Source organism: Brachyistius frenatus, unplaced genomic scaffold, assembly GCF_029030835.1.
Source record: "Brachyistius frenatus isolate BFR_SWC_R1_liver_20210118 unplaced genomic scaffold, ASM2903083v1 Contig_243, whole genome shotgun sequence".
In the NCBI taxonomy this organism is placed as follows: Eukaryota; Metazoa; Chordata; class Actinopteri; family Embiotocidae; genus Brachyistius; species Brachyistius frenatus.
The window spans coordinates 366825-388811 of record NW_027210842.1 but is presented as its reverse complement, the minus strand read 5'-3'; the positions used below and the strand labels follow the sequence as shown (position 1 = coordinate 388811).

The following is a 21987-nucleotide window of genomic DNA, read 5'->3' as shown; positions in this document are numbered from 1 at the left end:
GAAAATATGTCTGTTTTATGTAACAATTATTCACTGATGCAGTATTTACGACTTACCAACAGTGTCAAGTGATAAAAATTGACACGTTACTTTTTCATTAGTAAGTCACGTTAACCTTCCTACTTATTGCTTTCAATGAATGAATATATTGTATTATCAGCACAAAAAAAAAATTCAGGGATTCAAATCGTGCATGAAACCCTTGACTGTCTTTTAATCCGTTGATGTGTGATAACTGCGGGCCTGTCCTCCGGGATGCGTGATTTACCCTCCAGCCGGCAGGTGGCGACATGTTTGTGTGCTTTAGGTTTGGACCGTAACACTCAAAGGAATAAGGAAGGAGAAGAAGAAGGAAACCCGTTGATTGGTTGGTTTCAAGCAGCGGAGTTTGCCGGCGTGGTGGGCGGAGCTCTCTCACATTGGTGCCCCCTCCCCCTCCCCCCCGCCCCCCCCGCTCCTCTTAACTTTCCCGCTTCTGCGCAGTTCGACCCTCCGGAGCCTCCAGCTGAGAGTCTTCGCCCCTCGAGAGCAGCATGTCCGACTACGGCTCTCTGCCAGCTAACGGAGTCGGCGCGGGGATGAAAACAGACGCGTTTGCAGATGCGGTACAACGAGCCCGACAGGTGAGGCGGAGCCGGACAGGTAGAGCCGGCAGGTAGAGCCGGCAGGTAGAGCCGGCAGGGAGCGCGAGGCTCCGGGAGACAGCTAGCTTCATTACCCGCGACGCTAGCGGTAGTTAACGAGCTAACGAGCTAGCTGAAAGCGCCGCCATTCATTTGTCTCACGCTGCTCGGCCGGAAGGATTAACGGGAGCACCGGGAGCACCGGGAGCACCGGGAACGGCGACGTTAATGTTCGGTTCTCTTTCACTTTGAAGACGATCTGTCCGCCGGGATCCTCGAGCTCCGTTAAACGGACTGAAGCTAAGCTAGCTCGGTGGCTAGTTGTTCCTTTAGCATCGTTTTTCCGTCCGGAAGTCGAACCAGCTGTTTCTTTCTGTAAACGGTCACGTGGAGGATTATTATCTGTTATTATCGGTTTACCGACTGGAAACGTTTCTCCTCTTTCGATATGAACACGTGCATCTCTTGATTTACTTTGTCAGGTTTTCTTGTAGAAACTCTCAGATGGTCGGTTTTAGTTTGAGGAACACAAAGAGCTCGTTTCTGGAGATCCAGCAGGTGAACCAGATCACATCAAAGATGGTGAACCAGATCACATCAAAGATGGTGAACCAGATCACATCAAAGATGATGAACCAGATCACATCAAAGATGATGAACCAGATCACATCAAAGATGATGAACCAGATCACATCAAAGATGGTGAACCAGATCACATCAAAGATGGTGAACCAGATCACATCAAAGATGATGAACCAGATCACATCAAAGATGGTGAACCAGATCACATCAAAGATGGTGAACCAGATCACATCAAAGATGATGAACCAGATCACATCAAAGATGATGAACCAGATCACATCAAAGATGGTGAACCAGATCACATCAAAGATGATGAACCAGATCACATCAAAGATGGTGAACCAGATCACATCAAAGATGGTGAACCAGATCACATCAAAGATGATGAACCAGATCACATCAAAGATGATGAACCAGATCACATCAAAGATGGTGAACCAGATCACATCAAAGATGGTGAACCAGATCACATCAAAGATGGTGAACCAGATCACATCAAAGATGATGAACCAGATCACATCAAAGATGATGAACCAGATCACATCAAAGATGATGAACCAGATCACATCAAAGATGATGAACCAGATCACATCAAAGATGATGAACCAGATCACATCAAAGATGATGAACCAGATCACATCAAAGATGGTGAACCAGATCACATCAAAGATGATGAACCAGATCACATCAAAGATATCGATTATCTTGGCTGGAAATACATTTGTTGATTGAAGACGCTGCTTGAATTGTAGTTGTTGGTCTTGGAAATATACGTAAAATCAGAAATCACTATATTCTTAATCTCTTATTTATATGATGAAACATGTACACAGATTATTGATCAATAATCATCAGTAATGTGGATGTAATCACTTGTAGAACTGTTAGAAACAACTTCTCTTCAAACTAGGAAAACATTTAATTTGTGCCATATGAGGATATTACAATATCCAAAATATAAAATGATACGTAGACTCGTATCACAACATGATGTGACCTCAGCCTTATATGGGTGAACCGGATTAAAAGTCTGAACTTATATCAAGACACACGATGGGTTCAAGTCCTAAAGTACTCGATTAGTAAAACCATGTTCGGTGAACTCCTCCCAGCGTAATGAAACCCCGTTTCTCTCAGACACGACTTCATCGTTCACTGGTTAGATTTGGACCTCACCGGTTAGATCTGGACTTTACCGGTTAGATCTGGACTTTACCGGTTAGATCTGGACTTTACTGGTTAGATCTGGACCTCACTGGTTAGATCTGGACTTTACCGGTTAGATCTGGACTTTACCGGTTAGATCTGGACTTCACCGGTTAGATCTGGACCTCACCGGTTAGATCTGGACTTTACTGGTTAGATCTGGACCTCACTGGTTAGATCTGGACATTACTGGTTAGATCTGGACTTTACCGGTTAGATCTGGACTTCACCGGTTAGATCTGGACCTCACCGGTTAGATCTGGACCTCACCGGTTAGATCTGGACTTTACCGGTTAGATCTGGACCTCACCCGTTAGATCTGGACCTCACCCGTTAGATCTGGACCTCACCGGTTAGATCTGGACTTCACCAGTTACACTTTTATAATCCTCTATTCAGATGAAGTCATGATTTTACAACTGAACATGGTTATAAGTTCACTTGTTGCTCAAAGTAATGTTTTATTATTCTGACCAACTTACCTGAAAGTTCTTCTTCACTACTTTGCCTACATGTCTGGTTTAATCCAGTGATCACCTCCTTCTAGATTGCAGCTAAAATCGGTGGCGACGGTGTTCCTCCAGTGACCAACAACGGAGCAGCGGAGAGTTACCCGTTCCCAGCGCAGAAACGATCCCTGGAAGAAGCAGGTGGAAAATCAGTCCGCAAACTTTGCCTGCATTTGTTTTGACCACTTTTGTTTTTGTCGTGACTCTGTCTTTTGTTTCCAGATGAACCCGATGCCAAGAAGATAGCATCACAGGGTGAAAGAGATTCAGCTATGTGTATGTTTAAATTCTACCATCAGCACATTACAAGCACGGGTTCTGATCTGTTTCCAACCGCTCACCAGTTTTTCATTTCTTACAGCAATTGGAGCTCAGTTAGCTGCTCTGTCCCAACAGAGGTATGTTGGAGTATTTTACACAAACACTTCTGGTGCTTGTTGTTCTGAAAGAGGTCCTGTTTGTCCTGTATGTCATTATTTTGACTACTGTGCATGTGTGTGCAGCGCCAGACCCTCCACGATGACGGAGGAGTTCCAGGTGCCTGACGGCATGGTCGGTCTCAGTGAGTACACGCACATCCTAAATTATCTAGCTGATACCCGTCACTGTGTTGCACATGTTCAAACTCGTAATATCTTTGCTGTTGTCCCTCCAGTCATCGGCCGAGGAGGTGAACAGATTAACAAAATACAGCAGGATTCTGGCTGCAAGGTCCAAATAGCGCACGGTGAGCTCAGCGTTAACGCCAGATATTTAGAATATTATGAGTATGCTGGATTTTGGACTGATAGATATCCTCTCAATGATTCACAGACAGTGCCGGTCTTCCAGATAGAAGCGTTTCTCTGACGGGGTCACCAGATGCCATACAGTAAGTTGGTCTTTACATTCATGTTTGAAATAATGGATTTTTAGCTGTTTGGTTTCTGTCAATGTGCGTATAGTTATGCATTCTGTGCATTTTCTCAACCGCCCAAGTCCTCGAACCTCTCTGGGAGAGGATGTTTATTTATATTTACATATATTTATATAGCTCCACTGCTTTATAGTTTATCAGTAAGAGTACAAGGTTGGGTTAAACTCCTGAATATGCCCCCACAGCCACCTTGTGTGGAGCAGTAATATGCATCACATGCAGCCATAAGAACTCTGGAGGACGTCAGTTTGTAATTGAAGTGGTTGCTGGAGAAGCTTTGATTTGTACATTATTCCCAGTGATGGTGCCCAAAACACAAGTTCCAAACTCAGACCGACACCACCGTCCCTAAAACTGGACTATGAAAGGAAAACCTTTACGTCAGCAGACATGTAAAGCATGAATCGGCCTTCTAAAGTTCAATGAACTGCTGTAGTAAGTCAGATGTGTGTGCAAAACTGACTACTTTCTTTGTATTAACTTTGTGTGTTTTTGCCTCCAGGAGAGCCAGGGCACTCATCGATGACATCGTGTCCAGGGGTCATGAGTCAACCAATGGGCAGTCAGGTTCCATGCAAGAGATGATCATCCCTGCAGGCAAGGCTGGCCTTATTATCGGTAAAGGAGGAGAGACCATCAAACAGCTCCAGGTAAACCGTAGCTGGATGTAGCTCTAATGAGCATGCTGACATTAGCTTAACCCACCATGTGTCTGTAACATGTTTCTCCTGCAAATTTCTAGGAGCGAGCTGGAGTTAAAATGATTCTTATTCAAGATGGATCTCAGCCACCCAACATTGATAAACCCCTCCGCATCATCGGAGACCCCTACAAAGTTCAGGTACTCTTTGGCTCCGTGGAGATGATGCTGCTCGCCTGTTTATACGGTCTCATCCTCCCGCTCACATCTTTCTTTGTGTTGCTTCTGCAGCAAGCGAAGGAGATGGTTAACGAGATTCTACGAGAGAGGGATCACGCTGGTTTCGGAGACCGCAACGAATATGGATCAAGGATGGGGGGAGGAGGAGGCGGTGGCGGTGGCGGCGGCGGCGGCGGTGGTGGAGGAGGAGGAGGAGGAGGAGGAGGAGGAGGAGGTGGCGGCGGGGGGGGTGGTGGCGGCGGCATTGACGTAAGCACAGAACAGTTACAGATGAATATACAGTAGAATGTTTTTCACAAGTTAAGTTGGCTGAGACTTTTTTTGTTGTGGTTCTGCAGATTGCTGTTCCCCGACACTCTGTGGGAGTTGTGATTGGTCGCAGTGGGGAGATGATCAAGAAGATCCAGAGCGACGCTGGAGTGAAGATCCAGTTTAAACCAGGTGAACTTTCATGTCATGTCATAAACATAATAAAATACCATAACACATTTTAAATGCCCATATACACTGGCTTGGTTTTATTGGAAATAACCATCTCTGTTTTAAGGCTTCGGAGAAAGAGACTCAAACTTAAAAAAAATATCCAAAATATAGCAGTTTTTCCTGTTACAATGTCAGGGAAAGGTTACGTTGTCTGATTGATGGAAATAATTCTCCTAGTTTCTCCTTTTGGTTCTTGTTTTCAGCATAAACCCTCATCCATAAACCCAACTGATCTTTTGTCCCGCTTTACAGATGATGGTACGGGTCCTGAGAAGATTGCCCATATTATGGGCCCACCAGACCAGTGTCAGCATGCTGCCTCCATCATCACTGACCTGCTACAGAGCATCCGCGCCCGAGAGGAAGGTGGACAAGGGGTAAGTCGAGATCACGCAGGCAGGAAGTTAATGTTTGAAGTGATCATATTGAGTTTATATGTTTGAGAGAGAAACCTGTTAAACCACCTGGTTTCCTCCACAGGGCCCTCCAGGTCCTGGTGCAGGGATGCCGCCCGGTGGCCGAGGCCGTGGCAGAGGTCAGGGCAGCTGGGGTCCTCCGGGAGGAGAAATGACCTTCTCCATTCCTGCTCACAAATGTGGGCTTGTGATTGGCAGAGGAGGAGAGAACGTCAAGTCCATCAACCAACAAACCGGTGCTTTCGTGGAGATCTCTCGTCAGCCGCCGCCGAACGGTGACCCGAACTTCAAACTGTTCATCATCCGAGGGTCCCCGCAACAGATCGACCACGCAAAGCAGCTTATAGAAGAGAAGATTGAGGTGCGTTGAAATGACTCAAGAAGGAAATCACACTTCAGACAGCTGTCTGAGGATGGCACACAGTTCTCAATTGATTCCTATTGTGAATAGTTTTTTCCTCTTTCCCAGGCTCCTTTGTGTCCAGTGGGAGGTGGTCCTGGTCCGGGAGGCCCAGGTGGCCCAATGGGTCCCTTTAATCCTAACCCTTATAATCCTGGGCCTCCTGGTGGTGCTCCCCAGTAAGTATAACACTTAAATGCAGCAATGGTAAATCTTCCTCCACGAGAAACTGATAGAAATACGAAACATTTGCATTTAAACTGTCTTGTCTCTGTCTGCAGTGGAGCTGCACCTGGTGGTCCACAGTACTGTCCTCAGGGTTGGGGAAATACCTACCAACAGTGGCAAGCCCCAAGTCCACATGACCCCAGTGAGTCCCTTATAGTCTTACTTCCATTCTCTCCGTTCCTCTTTCTGCGTTGGTTTCAGGAATTAATTTGTATTCCCGTTTCCTTGCCATCACAGTAGATAAGGCAGCAGCAGACCCCAACGCAGCATGGGCTGCCTACTATGCACAATACTATGGTCAGCAGCCAGGTGGCGCCATGGCAGCCCAGTCTCCAGGAGCCCCTGCAGCAGCAGCACCAGGGGACCAGGGCCATGCAGCACAGACCTCTGGTGGTCAGCCAGACTACACTAAGGCTTGGGAGGAGTACTATAAGAAGATGGGCATGAGTGAGTTGGATCTACTGACGCGCACATTTGACTTCAAGCTTAGAATTACAAGGTTTTTCATGTTAATATTTTGACATTACAACTTGTAGGTGTGAAGCCATGACGTGTATGATTAGGCTTCAAAACAAGATATTTAATTGTCCTTGCTAAAAGTCTCAACCATTTTTAAACCTAAATGATATAACAATGAAGAATTTATAAACATCAGAGATGTTCAAAACCAAGAATAGACTGAAGAGACTGTAAAACTCAACATGTAACTTAAAAGACATTTGGAGATACACGGACAGATACAGGCAATTATGAGAATTATTTGTACTCGTTTTTTCCTATTGAATGAACCATTCATCCAGATGACAGCAGTATTACTGACTACAAGTAAAACAAACTGTATGTTTGTGTTTTTTCCAGCCCAGCCAGCTGGAGGCGCTGCAGCTGCTCCGGGCGCAGCAGCAGCCGGCCCAGCAGCCGCAGCCGCAGCAGCAGCAGCAGCAGGGGGCGCTGCAGCCGGTGGCCAGCAGGACTACAGCGCAGCCTGGGCTGAGTACTACAGACAGCAGGCAGCCTACTACGGCCAGGCAGGCCAGGCTCCTGGACAGGGAGGAGCTCCACAGCAGGGACAGCAGGTACCTCCTACATACACAACCTGTCTCACTTTACATGTGTTTACCTCCCAAAATATTGAATACACATTTGTATAAATATGTTCAATCAAAGCGATTAAAAACAAGTGTTCATGCTGCATAAAATTAGGCATGTATTAATATTTATTATTATTAATGTTTATTAATATATTTGACATGCACCAAAGTGACAGAATTTTCCCATTTGTTTCCAAAACAAAGACAGATCTGTGATGTCTCTCTTCAGGCGCAGTAGATGAGTGGCTCGGTCTGTTGGACGGATGGAAGAGATCTCTGGACTTGTTTGATTTTTCGTTTTTCGGCTTTAATAAGACGAGACCACGGTTTACTCATCCACCCAGACATTTTCTATTCTTTTTTTTTTTTTCTAAACTCAAAATCGAAGAAAAGGGAACACATTTTGCCCATGCATTGAACAAAGCACTAGATAATTAACCCGGTTACTCTTCCGTTTGCCCCCCCCCCCCCCCTCACTTTGTAATACATCTGATTGTTTTGAGTTTTGAGTTTTTTTTATGTGACATTATAAGCATCTTTGCTTGCAAGCTCGCACAACACCATCTCACTGACTCACATTTAAGTAGTTTTCCCCTTCAGTTTCCTGAGGGTAAAAACCGTCTAGCAGTATTTTGAATATATTCAAAAATTATGTTTATATGAAAGAAAATGGCAAAGTATTTGGTCTTTTTGTTCTTGTTCTCTGTACTTTTTTAACTTCATTTTTAAAAACAGTCCCAGTGATTAAGTTGCAGGAGTCGTTCTGCCTGCCGTCATCCTTTCTTATTTTTAATTTTAATCTTTGTAATTATTTTCCTTCAGGGGTCTTGTGTGTATGCTACTGGACAGAAAAATGTGTGCAAGTTGGCTGTAACAAGGCACTAACTGTCCTACAGTATGTAGGTTAGTTGTGTATGCATGTATGTGTTTGTGTGCTTGACTGGCCCCACTTTCATTTCTACATCTTTAATGTTAGAAGATTTTTCTGTCTGAATTAGGTTCTGTTATTGTATGATGATTTTTTTTAATGTTATTTTTTTACAGCTTGGTTTTAAATACCTAAATAAAAACATTCAGATTACCAGTTTTTGTCTGGGCATCACTATCTTTGTGTTTGAGAGCTTGCTGTGCTGATAAAACGCCTTATTTAAAGGTTTTCACGTTATAGTTGGTTGGTACTAGATTGGATCAGCCGGAGGGACGCACGCTCGAAACTCTCCGTTGCAGTGATTGGTTGTACCGTGTACGGGTCTGCGGTTGGTTGTCTCACTTCTCAATCAACTCGTCCCCTAACTGTAAAGTAAACCCGCCCACAACGTAACAGCCAATCACAGGCTGAGCGTCCGTCCCGCAGATCCAATCTTCTCCCAGCCAATCGGGACGGGCCCGACTGCAGCGGGGGACAACAGGCGAAGGGAGATGGCGCCCAGCTCGAAATCTGGGAAGGACGACAGCAAACAAAAAGCCCACAGGAAACACAAGGACCATGTCGTGAAGCTTCTCATGCGTGGGAAGGTAGGCACGCACCTCCACAACGCGTGACATGAAGCACGAGACGTGGTTCCGATAAAACGAGCGGGTTGAAAGGAGGCCTGCAGCGAGCTAGTTGTTAGCTGCTAACTAGCTCGGCAGCTAACTAAATAACAGCTGATGGCTGGCAGATGGCTAATAAGCTAATGCTACAAACTATGTTACGATTGCCTTGTTTTTGTGGCCGTATTTCTCGGTGTTTGTGTCCCAGTTCGTGTTCCTTATAGGCCCGTACACCTCTTCTAGCTGCCCGGTGTCAGCTGGCCACCGAGATGAACGTTAAATACACAGCTGAGCTTTAACGGTACCATGTTTGGTACTTGTTAGCTTTTGCTATTAGCAAGACTCAGTTCACAGGTCGGAAACTTCTGATGGACAAATTTAATGTTTAAATCCGTCACGTGCTCCACATTACTGTGATGAACACGTGACGGATCACCGCTGGAAACACAATACTGATGGTTTTCTTTATTTTTTTACACATTTCTGTCTCCATGTTACACTGTACAGTGTGTTACTAAACTACACCTGTCTCCATGTTACACTGTACAGTGTGTTACTAAACTACACCTGTCTCCATGTTACACTGTACAGTGTGTTACTAAACTACACCTGTCTCCATGTTACACTGTACAGTGTGTTACTAAACTACACCTGTCTCCATGTTACACTGTACGGTGTGTTACTAAACTACACCTGTCTCCATGTTACACTGTACAGTGTGTTACTAAACTACACCTGTCTCCATGTTACACTGTACAGTGTGTTACTAAACTACACCTGTCTCCATGTTGCACTGTACAGTGTGTTACTAAACTACACCTGTCTCCATGTTGCACTGTACAGTGTGTTACTAAACTACACCTGTCTCCATGTTACACTGTACGGTGTGTTACTAAACTACACCTGTCTCCATGTTGCACTGTACAGTGTGTTACTAAACTACACCTGTCTCCATGTTGCACTGTACAGTGTGTTACTAAACTACACCTGTCTCCATGTTACACTGTACAGTGTGTTACTAAACTACACCTGTCTCCATGTTGCACTGTACAGTGTGTTACTAAACTACACCTGTCTCCATGTTACACTGTACGGTGTGTTACTAAACTACACCTGTCTCCATGTTACACTGTACAGTGTGTTACTAAACTACACCTGTCTCCATGTTACACTGTACAGTGTGTTACTAAACTACACCTGTCTCCATGTTGCACTGTACAGTGTGTTACTAAACTACACCTGTCTCCATGTTACACTGTACGGTGTGTTACTAAACTACACCTGTCTCCATGTTGCACTGTACAGTGTGTTACTAAACTACACCTGTCTCCATGTTGCACTGTACAGTGTGTTACTAAACTACACCTGTCTCCATGTTACACTGTACAGTGTGTTACTAAACTACACCTGTCTCCATGTTGCACTGTACAGTGTGTTACTAAACTACACCTGTCTCCATGTTACACTGTACAGTGTGTTACTAAACTACACCTGTCTCCATGTTACACTGTACAGTGTGTTACTAAACTACACCTGTCTCCATGTTGCACTGTACAGTGTGTTACTAAACTACACCTGTCTCCATGTTACACTGTACGGTGTGTTACTAAACTACACCTGTCTCCATGTACTGTACACTGTGTGTTACTAAACTACACCTGTCTCCATGTTGCACTGTACAGTGTGTTACTAAACTACACCTGTCTCCATGTTACACTGTACAGTGTGTTACTAAACTACACCTGTCTCCATGTTACACTGTACAGTGTGTTACTAAACTACACCTGTCTCCATGTTGCACTGTACAGTGTGTTACTAAACTACACCTGTCTCCATGTTGCACTGTACAGTGTGTTACTAAACTACACCTGTCTCCATGTTACACTGTACACGGTGTGTTACTAAACTACACCTGTCTCCATGTTACACTGTACACGGTGTGTTACTAAACTACACCTGTCTCCATGTTACACTGTACGGTGTGTTACTAAACTACACCTGTCTCCATGTTACACTGTACGGTGTGTTACTAAACTACACCTGTCTCCATGTTACACTGTACGGTGTGTTACTAAACTACACCTGTCTCCATGTTACACTGTACGGTGTGTTACTAAACTACACCTGTCTCCATGTTGCACTGTACAGTGTGTTACTAAACTACACCTGTCTCCATGTTGCACTGTACGGTGTGTTACTAAACTACACCTGTCTCCATGTTACACTGTGTTACACTGTACGGTGTGTTACTAAACTACACCTGTCTCCATGTTACACTGTACGGTGTGTTACTAAACTACACCTGTCTCCATGTTACACTGTACAGTGTGTTACTAAACTACACCTGTCTCCATGTTGCACTGTACAGTGTGTTACTAAACTACACCTGTCTCCATGTTACACTGTACAGTGTGTTACTAAACTACACCTGTCTCCATGTTGCACTGTACAGTGTGTTACTAAACTACACCTGTCTCCATGTTGCACTGTACAGTGTGTTACTAAACTACACCTGTCTCCATGTTGCACTGTACAGTGTGTTACTAAACTACACCTGTCTCCATGTTACACTGTACAGTGTGTTACTAAACTACACCTGTCTCCATGTTACACTGTACACGGTGTGTTACTAAACTACACCTGTCTCCATGTTACACTGTACACGGTGTGTTACTAAACTACACCTGTCTCCATGTTACACTGTACTGTCTCCATGTTACACTGTACAGTGTTACTAAACTACACCTGTCTCCATGTTACACTGTACGGTGTGTTACTAAACTACACCTGTCTCCATGTTACACTGTACGGTGTGTTACTAAACTACACCTGTCTCCATGTTGCACTGTACAGTGTGTTACTAAACTACACCTGTCTCCATGTTACACTGTACAGTGTGTTACTAAACTACACCTGTCTCCATGTTACACTGTACAGTGTGTTACTAAACTACACCTGTCTCCATGTTACACTGTACAGTGTGTTACTAAACTACACCTGTCTCCATGTTGCACTGTACAGTGTGTTACTAAACTACACCTGTCTCCATGTTACACTGTACAGTGTGTTACTAAACTACACCTGTCTCCATGTTACACTGTACACGGTGTGTTACTAAACTACACCTGTCTCCATGTTACACTGTACACGGTGTGTTACTAAACTACACCTGTCTCCATGTTACACTGTACAGTGTGTTACTAAACTACACCTGTCTCCATGTTACACTGTACGGTGTGTTACTAAACTACACCTGTCTCCATGTTACACTGTACGGTGTGTTACTAAACTACACCTGTCTCCATGTTGCACTGTACGGTGTGTTACTAAACTACACCTGTCTCCATGTTACACTGTACAGTGTGTTACTAAACTACACCTGTCTCCATGTTACACTGTACGGTGTGTTACTAAACTACACCTGTCTCCATGTTACACTGTACGGTGTGTTACTAAACTACACCTGTCTCCATGTTACACTGTACGGTGTGTTACTAAACTACACCTGTCTCCATGCTACACTGTACAGTGTGTTACTAAACTACACCTGTCTCCATGTTACACTGTACACGGTGTGTTACTAAACTACACCTGTCTCCATGTTACACTGTACACGGTGTGTTACTAAACTACACCTGTCTCCATGTTACACTGTACACGGTGTGTTACTAAACTACACCTGTCTCCATGTTACACTGTACGGTGTGTTACTAAACTACACCTGTCTCCATGTTGCACTGTACGGTGTGTTACTAAACTACACCTGTCTCCATGTTGCACTGTACACGGTGTGTTACTAAACTACACCTGTCTCCATGTTACACGGTGTGTTACTAAACTACACCTGTCTCCATGTTACACTGTACACGGTGTGTTACTAAACTACACCTGTCTCCATGTTGCACTGTGTACGGTGTGTTACTAAACTACACCTGTCTCCATGTTACACTGTACACGGTGTGTTACTAAACTACACCTGTCTTCATGTTACACTGTGTACGGTGTGTTACTAAACTACACCTGTCTCCATGTTACACGGTGTGTTACTAAACTACACCTGTCTCCATGTTACAGTGTGTACGGTGTGTGTTGTGTTACTAAACTGTCTCCTCTCTTGTCCGTCCTGCAGCTGTCAGGACAGTTTTCTCAGCGCCTGTTCAGGAAGCTGCCCCCTCGAGTGTGTGTCCCGCTGAAGAACATCGTCAGCGAGGAGTTCCTGAGAGCAGGGTCTGTGTTCACAGGGCTTTATATGACTCAGCACCTGCAGTGCAGTACATCATGTCAAACATACTGATTGCATTGCGCTGCCTGTTAAAGCATGAGCTCCATATGCGAGTCCTCCAACACAGAGTCCCTCCACTCGGGGGCCATGCTCAGGTTTCTCACTTTGCTGTGTGGAGCTCATCTGGGTCATTTGTATGTGATGCCAGTTGTAGTTTCCCCCGTTGACATAGTAAACACAACAGATAGTAGAAACCCACCAGTTTTATGATGACTAGCCAATAATCTCATTTGTAAAGTCAGTAATCACATCAGTTGATTGACCTGCTAGACATCATTACATTCACAGGTGGTTTATCATGTGCAGCGCTGGTCCACCTGGGGCAGGTGTTACAGCGGGACTTTACCTTTTGGGTTTCAGACACATCTTTCTCGGCTTCACCAAATGCGGCCGCTACGTTCTGTCTTACACCAGCGACTGTGGAGAAGACGATGACTTCTCCTTCTACACCTATCACCTGTACTGGTGGGAGTTCAACCTGCACAGTCGACTCAAACAGGTAAACCAAACACAATCAGAGTAATCAGAGAACTTTTTCAGAGATGTGTTGTCATTTATCTTGTTTGGACTTCTCGTCTTCAGGTCCATCATGTGCGACTGTTTGCAGGAGAAGAAATCTACAGCGACCTTTACCTGACTGTGTGTGAGTGGCCCAATGACCACTCCAAGATAGTCATCTTCGGCTTCAAGTAAGGAAAATCCTAAACACAATAATCAGCAGCCTGATGGAGATGTTCCAGTTCAGGATAATGTGAGTCATTGTGTTTCTGTCTAGCACACGCAGCTCCAGCTCTGTACTCATGAACCTAATGATGAGCGACGAGAACAACAGAGACATCTACATCACCATCGCCTCCATGCCTCCTCCTAAACCCTGCTCCTACTGCTGTCCAGTCCCCTCAGCTACTACCATACGCACAGGTACACACACCACACACACACACCACACACACACTCACTCACACACCACACACGCACACACACACCACACACACCACACACACACACACACACCACACACGCACACACACACACACACACACACACACACACACACTCACACACACACACACACACACACACACACACACACACACACACACCACACACACTCACACACTCACACACCACACACCACACACACACACACACACACACACACCACACACGCACACACACACCACACACACCACACACACTCACTCACACACCACACACACACACACACTCACACACCACACACGCACGCACACACACACACACACACACACACACACACACACACACACACACACACACACACACACACACACACACACACACACACACCACACACACTCACTCACACACACACACACACACACACACACACACACACACACACACACACACACACACACACACACACACACACACACACACACACACACACACACACACACACACACACACACACACACACACACACACACACACCACACACACACACACACACACACTCACTCACACACCACACACGCACACACACACACACACACACACTCACACACCACACACACCACACACACACACACACACACACACACACACACACACACACACACACCACACACACACACACTCACTCACACACTACACACGCACACACACACACACACACTCACACACCACACACACACACACACGCACACACACACACACACTCACACACACTCACTCACACACCACACACCACACACGCACGCACGCACACACACACACATAGACACACACACACTCACACACACACTCACACACCACACACACACACACACACACTCACACACCACACACTCACTCACACACCACACACACCACACACACACACACACACACAGACACACACACACACACGGATCCGCTACCTTCCGGCTTCTGTCTCATCCAGCTTCATCCTTGTCTCTGCAGGCAGCGGTGAGTGTCTTGAACATGGATACGTGCTCAACAGCAGGTACCAGGTCGTATATCCATTTCCCACCTTTCAGCCAGCTTTCCAGCTGAAGAAGGACCAGGTCATCCTGTTAAACACCAGCTACTCTCTGGTGGCCTGCGGCATCTCGCTCTGCCCAGGTAACACACACACACACACACACACACACACACACACACACACACACACACACACACACACACACACACACACACACACACACACACACACACACACACACACACACACACACAGAATCAGTTCCTGTCAGAGCAGCCAGACCGTCTGCATCACAAAACTGCATCTATGGTCGTTGCTTCTATTTGCTGTCACCCTTTTCTGACTTTTTCATGTTTTCCTGTCAAATAATACAAAGGAGCAATTTTTGCTGTCAGGAGGCTGCAATCAGGTTTTCTAACATGTTGAGCATGTCTACATGCAAATACGTCTGATTGGTGAAGGTCTACCTCAACCGTCCACAGCTGTGAATCACTATTAAATGTGTCTCCATGTAGAAGGAGGAGGGAGCCCTGTTATACTCGACATGCAAAGACTGGAAAATACTTGAATGTGTTCAAGATGCCAAATGTTGTCTTCCACGCTAAATTTCTGATCTAATCTGATATCAGACTGATGTTTGGCCGCCTGATTCTGGCAGTCGGGGCTTCTTCAGTTCTCTTCTTCTGTCTTCTGCAGGTAAGCAGGGTCAGTCATCACAGATCCTCTACACAAAGAGAGCAGCCCTGTCACCTCAAGCCTCCACGTCTCCTTCCCCCACCTCCTTGGCCTCCTCTGCCTCTTCGTCCTCCTCTGCCTCTTCGTCCTCCTCTGCCTCTTTGTCCTCCTCTGCCTCTTCGTCCTCACTACCTCAGGGATCTCCCGATGATCGGCCCCCACCGAGCCGGCCCGCTCCGGTTCCCTCGTCTCCGAGCCATTCACAAGCTGCGATGCGAGCTCGGGAATTTGCTGCTGACCTTTTCAGGCGGGCCCAGGGGGCTGGAGGAGGGAAGGAAGGGGAGGTCCAGGGGGAGAAAACAACAGCTGATGGTGGTGAAAAAGGGGCAGCGCAAATACCGGGAGGCCGAGGGATTAATGCAGAGACTCCGAGAGAGGAGGACGATTGTAAAGACTGGAGGGCAGAGGAGAGACGGACTAGTTTACAACCAGCATCCACATCCGGTGGGAGCCGCAGTCTGTCACCGGCCTCCTCCTCCTCATCACCGTCGTCCACTCCGACCCCGTCTTCGGGCCAGGAGGTCAGCCCCAGCGAGCCTGGATATGTCAACTATTCATGCCTGCACTACCGCCTACAACAGCCGGGGGCAGCAGAGCAGGATGCCGGAGGTGAGAGACGACAGACAGATTTAGAGAATAAAGGTTTTATCGGGTCTGAATCTGCTGACTGGCTGGTTTTTCTCCTCGTTTCCTTCTCCAGGTTATGAAGATGATAAAGTTCAGCTGCCTTTCACAGTCACCGACCTGAAAGGACGCAACCTGCAGCTGGTCACCGTGCCGCATGATGGACAGGTACCTGTTTGAGTTGTCCTGGCTGTCCTGTAATATATAGTACAGCTAATGATAATCAATATTCAGATCAGAGCAGTGAATCAGTCAGTTTTTACAGCTGATAGTTTACTCAGCTGGTGCTTGAACGTGCTTCTACATTCAGAAAACTCAGGTTTTCTGGTTGACTGAAAAATGTCTTCAAATCTTTCAGAAAACCTGCTTTCAGTTTCTCTTTATTGAATTTCACGTATTAATTTATCTGATCAACAGAAAAACAACTGTTCTGATGACATGATTGCAGCCTGTGTTGTGTTGTTGTGCGACTGTAAAACAGCTGCATCGTACTATGTCCTCTATAAAGAGGATTTAATTTTGGTACCATCAGTGATCCTGGTGAACTTTGACCTTCCTGGTTTCCTCCTACAGAGCGTCTGTGTCGAGCAGCTGACTCTGGACTTTGAGTATCTTATCAACGAGGTGATCCGGAGCGACGCTGCCTGGTCTCCACAGTTCTGCTCCTTTAGTGACTATGATGTCGTGATCCTAGAGGTCAGTACACACACACACACACACACACACACACACACACACACACACACACACACACACACACACACACACACACACACACACACACACACACACACACACACACACACACACACACACACACACACACACACACACACACACACACACACACACACACACACACACACACACACACACACACACACACACACACACACACACACACACACACACACACACACACACACACACACACACACTACTCAACACTTTCTGACCTTCAGTCTCCTTCCTGGTTTAACAACAGTCACCAGTTCACTGCAGCTTGAATGAACTTCATCATCAACCAGTTTTCAGTTACTGAATGTGATTTTATGTTTTTGACTTGAACTGTCATCAGTCCTCGTTTAGTTTGTTGTATTTCTGACACAATATGAAACCCTGAAAGAAAGAGCATGTTGTGTGTTTGTTGTGTTTCAGGTGTGTCCAGAGACCAACACTGTGATGATCAACATCGGTCTGCTCCTACTGGCCTTCTCCAGCTCAGATGAGGAGCACTGCAGGTACTCCTTCTGTCTGCTGTCACCTGTTGTAAACCTCCCTCCATCATCCTCCCTCCTCCTCCCTTCCTCCTCTTTCCTCCTCCTTCCCTTCTCCTCCATCCTCCCTCCTCATCCATCTTTCCTTCATCCTCCTTCCTCCTTCCTCCTCCCTCATCCATCCTCCCTCCCTCTTCCTCCTCCCCCCTCCATCCTCCTCCCTCATCCATCCTCCCTCCCTCTTCCTCCTCCTCCCTCCTCCTCCCTCCCTCCATCCTCCTCCCTCATCCATCCTCCCTCCCTCTTCCTCCTCCTCCCTCCCTCCATCCTCCTCCCTCATCCATCCTCCCTCCCTCTTCCTCCTCCTCCCTCCTCCTCTCACATGTTTTAGATCCACTCTTTCTGTCCTCTTGGTTTTCAGGCCGAACACGTACCATTCCAACCTGCAGGTCAGCTGGGACCTGAACACCGGCGTGTGCTGCACCGTTGGTGTCGGCGACCTAACGGAGGTCAAAGGTCAGACCAGGTGAGCCGCTCCTGTAAGCCTGTAACACCTTCACAGGTCTTGTTGAGCGGCTCCGTTGTGTTTAAAGCGTTGTGTGGACTTGTTGTTTGTGTCAGCGGGAGCGTGTGGAGCTCTTACAGGAAGTCCTGCGTGAACACGGTGATGAAGTGGCTCGTTCCCGAGAGCAGCTCGCGCTACATCAACCGCATGACCAACGAAGCTCTGCACAAAGGTGAGCAGGAGGACACACACACACACACACACACACACACACACACACACACACACACACACACACACACACACACACACACACACACACACACACACACACACACACACACACACACACACACACACACACACACACACACACACACACACACACACACACACACACACACACACACACACACACACACACACACACACACACACACACACACACACACACACACACACAGACACACACACACACACACACACACACACACACACACACACACACACACACACACACACACAGACACACACACACACACTGTGGAGGAACGTATCTACTGCAAACTAAATGCTCTGTAGATATTATACAGCATATCAATGAAGATCCTGTAGCATCCATGGCAACAGAATCACACAAAACAGTCTTTAACTTTCCAAATCTGGAACAACAATTAGAAATCATTTTGTATACAACTGTGTTTGTGCTGATGTTTACAAAGTGTAACTGAAATGCTCGTTGTCCTCTCACCTGAAGGCTCGTCTCTGCAAGTGCTGGCAGACAGTGACCGATGCACCTGGATCGTTTTATGAAGAAAGAAGATGTTCACAAGTGTCAAAGTACACACACACACACACACACACACACACACACACACACACACACACACACACACACACACACACACACACACACACACACACACACACACACAGACACACACACACACACACACACACACACACACACACACACACACACACAGACACACACACACACACACACACACACACACACACACACACACACACACACACACACACACAGACACACACACACACACACACACACACACACACACACACACACACACACACACACACACACAGACAGCAACACGGCCTCATCTTCACTATGGAGCTCGACTTTCTCAGAGCAAACTGCACACGTTCAGAGGATGTTTCGATAACACGAAGTCGTAACATGCTCCAGTTAAAAACTGTAAAGATGAAGTTTCATTTGTTTTTTTTGTAACTGTACTGTAATTTTACAACCTCCAAAACCAAGAGCTGGACTGAACCAAGATTTAGGTTTTACTTTTTGTTTTTATACATAAAGACGTACTTTTATTGTAGTGTGTGTGTCTTTAACTGAACGGATGCAATATCTGTTCATAGGGTGACTTCATCCGCTGTGTGTGTGTGTGTGTGTGTGTGTGTGTGTGTGTGTGTGTGTGTGTGTGTGTGTGTGTGTGTGTGTGTGTGTGTGTGTGTGTGTGTGTGTGTGTGTGTGTGTGTGTGTGTGTGTGTGTGTGTGTGTGTGTGTGTGTGTGTGTGTGTGTGTGTGTGTGTGAGAGAGTGAGTGTGAGTGTGTGTGTGTGTGTGCGTGTGTGTGTGTGTGTGTGTGTGTGTGTGTGTGTGTGTGTGTGTGTGTGTGAGAGAGTGTGTGTGTGTGTGTGTGTGTGTGTGTGTGTGTGTGAGAGAGTGAGTGTGAGTGTGTGTGCTTGTGTGCATGTTTACTGAGTGTGTACAATTTGAGAGATTCTGCTGCTTGTGAACCAGTTGTTTTCTCGTCTGGATGAACCGGTCCGGTTCGGTCGGTCCGGTCCGGTTCTGAGGATTCATGAGGCTGCAGTATTTACATGAGACGACACAAACTTAGTGCTGCCTCGCTTTTCTTTTTTTACACCTTTCATGGAAGTGGAGGATTGTGGGAATCAGCTGGTATGTTTATTGGTATTGGAGTAAGAAGACTTTGTTAAATAAAATGTTCCAAAGCCTTTTGAGTGTGTTGTGTTCACGTCTTGTTTCCACAGATTCACTGCATGAATATACGAGTCTGTCGCGCTTCTTTGAGGATTGTTTCCAGTTTTTGCGTCCCGACTGCTTCGACCTCGGTTAGTTTAGAAACTACTGCAGCAGCCTTCAACCAATCAGCATTGACCACCATAAGATCAATGTTGTAAAATATGTCGGTGAAAATTCATTTAAATTCCTCAATATTCACTAACATTACATTTAGACGCTCGACTTCACTGTCATCACACTGAGCCCCTCCCTCCACCCCCCACTGGACGCCCATTGGTCCACCCTTCAGAGGCTGTGCAAATCTTAATGCAACAGGATTTCTAGACTATTTAAAAAAAAGATTGGTTACCTGATGTAGTTACCTGTTGTAGTTTTAACCTGTTGTAGTTACCTATAGTAGTTAACCTGTTGTAGTGAACCTGACGTAGTGAACCTGACGTAGTGGACCTGACGTAGTGAACCTGACGTAGTGAACCTGACGTAGTGAACCTGACGTAGTGAACCTGACGTAGTGAACCTGTTGTAGTGAACCTGACGTAGTGAACCTGTTGTAGTGAACCTGACGTAGTGAACCTGACGTAGTGAACCTGTTGTAGTGAACCTGACGTAGTGAACTTGACCTAGTGAACCTGTTGTAGTGAACCTGACGTAGTGAATTTGTTGTAGTGAACCTGTTGTAGTGAACCTGACGTAGTGAACTTGACGTAGTGAACCTGTTGTAGTGAACCTGATGTAGTGAACCTGATGTAGTGAACCTGTTGTAGTGAACCTGATGTAGGGAACCTGACGTAGTGAACCTGACGTAGTGAACCTGTTGTAGTGAACCTGACGTAGCGAACCTGTTGTAGTGAACCTGTTGTAGGGAACCTGACGTAGTGAACCTGACGTAGTGAACTTGACGTAGTGAACATGTTGTAGTGAACCTGACGTAGTGAACCTGACGTAGTGAACCTTGTAGTGAACCTGACGTAGTGAACCTTGTAGTGAACCTGATGTAGTGAACCTGACGTAGTGAACCTGTTGTAGTGAACGTGACGTAGTGAACCTTGTAGTGAACCTGATGTAGTGAACCTGACGTAGTGAACCTGTTGTAGTGAACGTGACGTAGTGAACCTTGTAGTGAACCTGATGTAGTGAACCTGACGTAGTGAACCTTGTAGTGAACCTGACGTAGTGAACCTGACGTAGTGAACCTGTTGTAGTGAACCTGACGTAGTGAACCTGTTGTAGTGAACCTGACGTAGTAAATTTGTTGTAGTGAACCTGTTGTAGTGAACCTGACGTAGTGAACTTGACGTAGTGAACCTGTTGTAGTGAACCTGATGTAGTGAACCTGATGTAGTGAACCTGTTGTAGTGAACCTGATGTAGTGAACCTGTTGTAGGGAACCTGACGTAGTGAACCTGACGTAGTGAACCTGACGTAGTGAACCTGTTGTAGTGAACCTGTTGTAGGGAACCTGACGTAGTGAACCTGTTGTAGGGAACCTGACGTAGTGAACCTGTTGTAGTGAACCTGACGTAGTGAACCTGTTGTAGTGAACCTGACGTAGTGAATTTGTTGTAGTGAACCTGTTGTAGTGAACCTGACGTAGTGAATTTGTTGTAGTGAACCTGTTGTAGTGAACCTGACGTAGTGAACCTGTTGTAGTGAACCTGATGTAGTGAACCTGATGTAGTGAACCTGTTGTAGTGAACCTGATGTAGTGAACCTGTTGTAGGGAACCTGACGTAGTGAACCTGTTGTAGTGAACCTGACGTAGC

At 46.1% G+C, this 21987-nt stretch overlaps 2 protein-coding genes across 2 annotated transcripts; both read left to right on the top strand.

Annotated features, from left to right (window-relative positions):
* The first annotated feature begins 496 nt into the window (after window positions 1–496).
* On the top strand, window positions 497–8415 carry khsrp (KH-type splicing regulatory protein). The gene is made up of 19 exons (XM_069720538.1): window positions 497–623; window positions 2959–3061; window positions 3143–3196; window positions 3282–3318; window positions 3424–3482; window positions 3576–3647; window positions 3734–3791; window positions 4339–4486; window positions 4579–4677; window positions 4768–4867; window positions 4928–4965; window positions 5055–5157; window positions 5452–5576; window positions 5680–5976; window positions 6085–6194; window positions 6297–6385; window positions 6481–6690; window positions 7102–7316; window positions 7536–8415. The coding sequence occupies exons 1-19, from the start codon at window positions 534–536 to the stop codon at window positions 7545–7547; spliced, it is 2019 nt and encodes a 672-aa protein (XP_069576639.1). The 5' UTR covers window positions 497–533; the 3' UTR covers window positions 7548–8415.
* Window positions 8416–8721: 306 nt separating this feature from the next.
* dcaf15 (DDB1 and CUL4 associated factor 15) lies at window positions 8722–20198 on the top strand. The gene is made up of 13 exons (XM_069720521.1): window positions 8722–8846; window positions 12994–13091; window positions 13507–13645; window positions 13729–13835; window positions 13922–14067; window positions 15094–15255; window positions 15812–16459; window positions 16551–16642; window positions 17048–17170; window positions 17633–17715; window positions 18113–18217; window positions 18313–18428; window positions 18954–20198. Exons 1-13 carry the CDS (start codon window positions 8751–8753, stop codon window positions 19007–19009), a joined length of 1971 nt encoding a protein of 656 aa, XP_069576622.1. The 5' UTR covers window positions 8722–8750; the 3' UTR covers window positions 19010–20198.
* Window positions 20199–21987: the final 1789 nt, after the last annotated feature.

Coding starts and splice junctions, on each gene's coding strand:
- dcaf15 (XM_069720521.1), top strand. CDS start 8,751: ATGGCGCCCAGCTCGAAATCTGGGAAGGACGACAGCAAACAAAAAGCC. Junction 14,068..15,093: donor AGCTACTACCATACGCACAG/GTACACACACCA, acceptor TTGTCTCTGCAG/GCAGCGGTGAGTGTCTTGAA. Junction 18,218..18,312: donor GAGGTCAAAGGTCAGACCAG/GTGAGCCGCTCC, acceptor TGTTTGTGTCAG/CGGGAGCGTGTGGAGCTCTT.
- khsrp (XM_069720538.1), top strand. CDS start 534: ATGTCCGACTACGGCTCTCTGCCAGCTAACGGAGTCGGCGCGGGGATG. Junction 4,487..4,578: donor AGACCATCAAACAGCTCCAG/GTAAACCGTAGC, acceptor GCAAATTTCTAG/GAGCGAGCTGGAGTTAAAAT. Junction 4,868..4,927: donor GATGGGGGGAGGAGGAGGCG/GTGGCGGTGGCG, acceptor GAGGAGGAGGAG/GAGGTGGCGGCGGGGGGGGT.